This window comes from Phacochoerus africanus, chromosome 12 (genome assembly GCF_016906955.1).
Source record: "Phacochoerus africanus isolate WHEZ1 chromosome 12, ROS_Pafr_v1, whole genome shotgun sequence".
Taxonomy (NCBI): domain Eukaryota; kingdom Metazoa; phylum Chordata; class Mammalia; order Artiodactyla; family Suidae; genus Phacochoerus; species Phacochoerus africanus.
The window spans coordinates 24,575,704-24,583,269 of NC_062555.1; the positions used below are offsets into that span (position 1 = coordinate 24,575,704).

Sequence of the window (7,566 nt, forward strand, 5' to 3'; positions counted from 1 at the left end):
AGACTTTTTTTCTTCCCAGCAAAATTACCCTCGGCCCAACGCTTCCCTTTAAGTCTACCCTACCGGCTCTCCCCAGTTCCTACTGCCGCCGGGTGGGTGATAGCGGGTCCAGCGCCGCTCTGCAGGGAAGCGGGACTGAGCCTGGGGTCCCTCCAACCCCCGTCGCGGCAGCCCAAGGGCCAGGAAGAGTCTGTCAGCCGCGACGCGCCCGCGGGAGCCGTGCGTCTGGAGGTGTGCGGAGCTGGGCAGCTAGGCAGCACCGAGACGCCGTGCAGCCACGGCCAGGGGGCGTCCCAAGGAGGGCGAACCCCCACGCCACCAGCACCCCGGACCCCGCAATGCTCCGGACTCAGGTGGGTGAAGGCGCTCCGTACGTACCCGAGGAGGCAGCGGTCGCAGACGACACCACGACTCCCCTTGCACACCGTGTACGCCAGAGGATCCGAGCGGAAGAGCAGCTCTCCCGGGCGCAGCCGCGCCGACGCGCGCAGCCCGTTCCCCCTGTCGGCGGTGCTGAACTTTTCCACCTTCGACGGCTCCATCCTCGCGGGACTCTCTCACCTCAGGCGTCCGCCGCTTCTTGCAGCTAGCGTCTCGCGGGCTGCCGGGAGCCGCGCGCGCCTGCGCCAAACGCGCACGTACGCCCGAGGGGCGGGGCGGGCGCGGCGGGCCTCTGAGCATGCCCAGATGGGGTCCTGAGGCTGGCCACGCGGGCGGGGCTAGAGGCTTGGGGGGCTGTCGCTGCTGCTGTTGAGGTTGCTCCTGCTGAAGGCGGCTCCGCAAGAAGAGGCAGTTTTTCCCCCGCCAGTAGTTTCTTATAATGCAGACGGAAAGTTATATATCCTCCACCTAAGTCAAACAATTCTTAGCATTTTGCCTTTTCTGCTCACTTTCTCCCAGTAGTATGTACATATGTGTGTGTATATATATAATTTGTTGAACCACTTGAACGTAAGTTGTGCTAAGCCATTTGAAAGTTGAAGACATCATAACATTTCATAACTAATACTTTGTCATGACATCATAATTACTGTAACATGTGTTTCCTCTAAATAAGAACAATATTCTATAAAACTACAATATCACATCTAAGAAAATTATTCTGTAAGCGCAAATTAAAAAATTCACTTTTGGAATATTTTTGGTAATTTTCTTTCTAAGTGGGATCCAATTGAAGAGCATGCATTTTCTTTTTCATGACATTGGTTCTTTTAAGGTTCCAAACTAGGAGTCGTCTAAAATGTTCCACATTCTGTATTGGCCTCTTGTTTTCCCCTAGTGTCTTTTCACTTGTTCCTCTATTCCCTGTATTCCTTGTAAACTTCAGACCAGATCTAGATGCTAGAATCTAAAGGTTTTATTTGACTCATGTTAAGTGTTTAGTAAAAATACACTACAAATGTTATTGTTCACTTCATATTGCACCAAAGTGTGCATGTCAGGTTGTCCACTATTAATAAAACTAAGTTTTATCAGTTGGTAAAGTGGTGGCTGCTAAAACTCTTCATTGTAGGATACATTTTACCTTTGCTGTTAGTAAGTAATCTGTAGGCACTGTAAGAATGGCCTCATTTACAAATTACTGAGGCAAACTTTTTTTTTTTTTTTTTTTGCTTTTTGGAGGGCTGCAACTGCAGCATATGGGAGTCCCCAGGCTAGGGACCGAATCAGAGCTATAGCTGCCTGCCTACACACAGCCACAGCAATGCCAGGTCTGGGCCATATCTGTGATCTACACTGAAGCGCATGGTAATGTTGGATCCTTAATGCACCAGTCAAGGTCAGAGATCAAACCCAGATCCTCATAGATACTAGTTGGGTTCATTACCTCTGAGTCACAGTGGGAACTCCTAGAGAGGCAAACTTTTGACACTTCCTGAATTACTAGAAGTGGCTGTGGTGTAGTGGAAAGAGCAGTGGGTGAAGATTTCAAAGAGAGGGATTTGAGTCCCAATTCCTGCTGTGTGACCTTCAGCAACTTTTCCAAGCCTATTTATTAATTTTGTAATGAAGATGATAATACCTTACAGAGTAATAAGAATAAATCCTATGAAACCATTTTGAAAAATCTTTAATTCAGCATACAAATGTAATCAGTATTGTGAGTTAAAGCTTTTATGTCTGTAAGTATAGGATAATGCCTGAGCATTCACCAGCACCACTAGTGTAATTATCTCATATAAATGCTTAGCACTAAGCGTAATACTTAGAAGGAACTGAAAAACTGTTTATGTAACCAAATAACATGTCATAAGGAGGTCCAGAGAACCAGAAGCTGAATCTACCGCAGAATATTCCCAATTACTGGAGAGTGTGAGAAGCTTTCTTAAGGGAAATACTGTGCTGGTCTCCATAGTCGGAGATGTGATGACCCAGTCTTTCCTGTTGTGAGATGGGGTCCCAGCTCCCCAGACATGACCCATTTCCTCTAAGGTGTGTCTCACTCCCCCTCCCCCGACCCAGAAAGCCAACTGGCCCAGATTGTAAAGGAATGTCCCATTCCTGCAGTCTAACTTTCTCCTAGTCTGTGCATATAAATATTTCTCATTTCCCACTGGTTGGGACTTGGATGTTGGGTTGGTCGTGAGCTATGAGCTGCCATGAAGAAAAAAGCAATATCCCAGAAAACGCTGCAATGAAAAAGAAAGAGCCCTACAACCCTGACTGTTCACCTGATTGGACATTTCCATGGGAGAGACAGTTGGGTTAAATAACCCTTATTTTGGTCTGGATTAAAGAAACAAACCCAATGTCATCATCTTCCAGGCTCTTTTTGTCACTTAAGTGCAGTACCTGGGCTCTGCCTACTTGGTCCCCCCCTTGCAGAGTTATGGAGCCCTTGGGGAGTAAGTAAACTTCCTAATCAGTAGTCCTTCACTTGAAAAACCCCTTTCTAAGGCCCTCCGTTTTCTTTAATGAACGAAGGAAGGAAGCAGAAGTCTCAGGTTCATGGAAGCCATGGAGCACTGGGTGTCATGCTCTATTCCCTAGTGGCAATCGAGGTTGTCAATATCACCTCTACGTTCACATCTTAGACCCCGAGGAGAAGGAACTAAATGATGTCACTGCTTGGGACAACCATGATCCAGGAGGTTTCACTCACCAACTAAAACCAAACTGGCAGAGGTAAGGTTGTGGGCCATGGGGGGGAAGGGGTGGAAGAGGACCAGATACTTCAAGGGCGTGGCTAAGCTGGAGTGTGACAGTGTGGAGGGAGATTAAAGGGCTGTAGCCCCAAGGGGCTGGCTGTCCATGCAAGACAATGCAGAGGAAGAGACGTGGAATCACCAATTAGGGGAGAGGCTGAAAGAAAAAGTTTTAAACAATAATGAAAAGGAAATTTCAACCATGTTAGAAAGTCTATATTATCTTTTCACTCTCCCAGTAGAAACTAATATAAGATTGCTGTCTTGGGAGTTCCTGTTGTGGCTCAGCAGTAATCAACCCAACTAGCACCCATGAGGATGAGGGTTCAATCCCTGGCCTCGCTCAGTGGGTTAAGGATCCGGCGTTGCCATGAACTGCAGTGTAGGTCACAGATGCGGCTCAGATCTGGGGTTGCTGTGGTGCAGTGTAGGCCAGCGGCTACAGCTCTGATTTGACCGCTAGCCTAGGAACTTCTGGGTACTGCAGGTAGGGCACTAAAAAGACAAAAAAAAAAAAAGAAGAAGAAGAAGAAAAGATTGTTGTCTTTCTCTCTGGGCTCAGAACTAATTTGTGGCAACATACACAATGAAGGTTGCACTAAGAAGGTTGGAAGAGTAAATACAAAACTTTATGGTGCCTTTCTCAGGAAAATGGTGAAGAAAATTGAAATCAACCAGCATACCAAGTAGACCTGGTTCTTCTCTGGCAAAACCAAGATAAAGAGATGAGCACGTGGTTCCTGTGTGAATGGTAGCTGGGTGTGCCTAGACTGACAGTATAGCTTCTGCCCTCAGCCATCGGAAGACTAAAGGAGTTGAAAATCCAGGAGAAGCACCACCATTTGAACCATTGCTAGCTAAAATAAGTGGATCCATTTATATAACAAAAACAACAAAGTTGTTGTCTTCTAAAGAAATGATTAGAAACTATGCAGTCGGAGTTCCTGTCGTGGCGCAGTGGTTAACGAATCCGACTAGGAACCATGAGGTTGCAGGTTCGGTCCCAGCCCTTGCTCAGGGGGTTAACAATCCGGCATTGCCGTGAGCTGTGGTGTAGGTTGCAAACGCCGCTCGGATCCCTCGTTGCTGTGGCTCTGGCATAGGCCAGTGGTTACAGCTCCGATTCGACCCCTAGCCTGGGAACCTCCATATGCTGCAAGAGCTGCCCAAAGAAATAGCAAAAAAACAAACAAACAAAAAAAACCTATGCAGTCAAATCATTGTACAACTATAAATGTAATAAATTCATTGAGTAATATATTAAAAAAAGTATGCAGCCAAAGATGTAGGAAATAAAAGTATCACAGAGCATCACAGTTAGTATATTTCTTCTGGATTTTTTTTTTTTTTTTTTATGTCTGTGGTATCACACCAGAGCCACAGCAACGTGGGATCCGAACTGCGTCTGCAACCTACACCACAGCTCACGGCATCGCCAGATCCTTAACCCGCTGAGCAAGGCCAGGGATCAAACCTGCAACCTCATGGTTCCTAGTTGGATTCGTTAACCACTGAGCCATGACAGGAACTCCTGTTTTTATTTTCTTATTAAGAGATCCATCTATTGTAAAATGGGCAGTTCTGCTTTCCAGAATTATTTTTATTTTTTAATTTTATTTATTTACTTTGCTTTTCAGGGCTATATGTGAAGTATATGGAAATTCCCCAGCTAGGAGTTGAATCAGAGCTGCAGCTGCTGGCCACAGCCACAGCCACAGCAATGCCAGATTCGAGCCTCGTCTTCGACCTACACCACAGCTCATGGCAATACTGGGTCCTTAACCCACAGATCAAGGCCAGGGATTGAACCTGTATCCTCATGGATACTAGCTGGGTTTGTTATCACTGATCCATAACAGGAACTCCCCAGAATTCTTTTTTTTTTTTTTGTCTTTTTGCTATTTCTTTGGGCCGCTCCCTCGGCATATGGAGGTTCCCAGGCTAGGGGCCTAATCGGAGCTGTAGCCACCGGCCTACGCCAGAGCCACAGCAACGCGGGATCCAAGCCGCGTCTGCAACCTATGCCACAGCTCACGGCAATGCCGGATCGTTAACCCACTGAGCAAGGGCAGGGACCGAACCCGCAACCTCATGGTTCCTAGTCGGATTCGTTAACCACTGCACCACGACGGGAACTCCCCCCAGAATTCTTAAATGATAAATCACAGGCATCAGATTCCACATTCCCTGTACAAAGACCACCCTACTCGTTCTGTAACTTTCATATCCTCACTTTTAATGGGCAGATAAAAACTAAGAAGAGCATAGAATATTGTGCCTCAATTCCCCATAAATCCTGAGAGTTTAACACAATATTTTATTAGCAAGAGGTAAATTAAGTGGTAACTATAAATGTTTTAATAATATAAACTATATTATTAGAATTACGCACTAATTTTAATAATAAACCAAATGAACATATAACCAAGAATTATTGGATTATTTTAAAGTCTATTACATATCTCATCAGGTAACTAGAATTCCTTTTCAAGCCTTAGAATGGTGCAAATGATATATTCACAGGGCAGGAAACTTTAAAAAAAAAACAAACTAATCCAAAGGCCCAAGCTTGTGGCTTGGAGGTCACCAACCAGAGTCAAAACCTTAAGAACATGATAATTTTTAGTAGTTAAACTTAGAAGAGTCCCTGCAGTAATGTAGGAAGGGAATGTTATTGATGAATGCTATTACAGTAGTATTTATATTAGGACTCTTGGTTAAAAGTGATAGAATTCCATTCCAAACTAGTTTAAACGAAAAAGAAATTGACTGGCTTCAGACATTTGCTTGGCTTTGAACATGCTTATGGCTTCAGCTATGGCTAGAACCAGAGGCTCAAATGTTATCAGAATCATGTCTCCCTATTTCCATGTTAGCTCCACTTTCTCTATGCTGACTTCATTCTCCAGAAGATTTTCCTCATGTGGTAGGCTAAGGACAAATTTTTCTCCCTACAGGAGATATACTTTTGACAATGTATTGTGAGGTAATTATAGAATATCACAGATAAGAAGGAGGTCACATATAAAACCAAGACCCAGATAAGTAACCTGCTAAATGCCGTTCTATTATTTAGTGATGAGAGAACAAATGGTAATATTGCACATCAACAAGGAATTTTTTTTTCCTCCACTAATATAGAGCATACCCATTTGGTCCCAAACACCTTCTGTATTTATGCTGAATGCCTTCTTACATATGCTAAAGAAAAACATCCTTTCTTTCTTTCCTTTCTTTTTCTTTCTCTTTCTTTCTCTCTCTCTCTCTCTCTCTCTCTCTCTCTCTCTCCTCTCCCTCCCTCCCTCCCTCCCTCCCTCCCTCCCTCTCTCTCTCTCTCTCTCTTCCAGGCTAGGCGTCAAATCGGGGCTATAGCTGCTGGCCTACACCACAGCAAACCAGATCTGAGCCACGTCTGTGGCCTACACCACAGCTCACGGCAACGCCAGATCCTTAACCCACTGAGTGAGGCCAGGGATCAAACCCGAAATTTCACAGGCACTATGCTGGGTTCTTAGCCTGCTGAGCCACAATGGGAACTCCTAACAGCTAAACTCTTTAATACACAACTTTCACTTTTTATTAATATAATCAGCCATATTCTCTATTGTTCCATTCCTGCAATGACATGAGAGTGTAAGATAAAATGATACCACTGGGAATTTTGTTTCCGTTCTTAGCTAAATCCTCTGAATTAGTGTCCTTCTTTAACTCCCAGATTGGCCACAGAAGTTAATCTTTGTTATTCTTGAATCCCCTCTTCCATTCTGCCTGATATTTCTCAGGAGCCTATACCAGTTAGCTCATCTACATTACTGTATCACATCCATACCCAACTCTTTATCTAGGCTAAGAGCAAAATGTGCTGCTCTGGTCTTTTGACTACATCCCCTTTCTTAAAAAACATCAGTTATTCCCTCAGAGCTGTATTTAAAATGTCTTTCTCAGCTGACTTCATTCTTGAGACCTAGTAACATGTTTAAAATGCCTCACCTTAAAAAAAAAACTAAAAAACATAAGAACTCACCCCAAACCCTGAATTCTTTATTCTTGCCCTACACAGCCAAGGTTATCACAAATCACACACCCTACCAGGGTTCTGTCTCCAACACTTTTTTTTTTTTTGGTCTTTTTGCCATTTCTTGGGCTGCTCCCCGGCATATGGAGGTTCCCAGGCTAGGGGTCTAATCGGAGCTGTAGCCGCCGGCCTACGCCACAGCCACAACAACTCGGGACCTGAGCCGTGTCTGCAACCTACACCACAGCTCACGGCAATGCCGGATCCTTAACCCACTGATCAAGGCTAGGAATCGAACGTGCAACCTCATGATTTCTAGTCAGATTCCTTAACCACTGAGCCATGACAGGAACTCCTAAACTCTAGTTTCTTGAATGCAGAGTGAAGATAGAAGAGGCTTCTGGC

At 44.9% G+C, this 7,566-nt stretch overlaps 1 protein-coding gene across 1 annotated transcript in view; it reads right to left on the bottom strand.

Annotated features, from left to right (window-relative positions):
- Positions 1–641, bottom strand: part of SMYD3 (SET and MYND domain containing 3) — a 754,642-nt gene extending 754,001 nt beyond the window's left edge. The window contains exon 1 of the mRNA XM_047754787.1: positions 379–641. Within this exon, the coding sequence (XP_047610743.1) occupies positions 379–542 (164 nt within the window). The 5' untranslated portion in view covers positions 543–641. The remainder of the gene's footprint in view (positions 1–378) is intronic.
- Between the last annotated feature and the right edge of the window lie 6,925 nt (positions 642–7,566).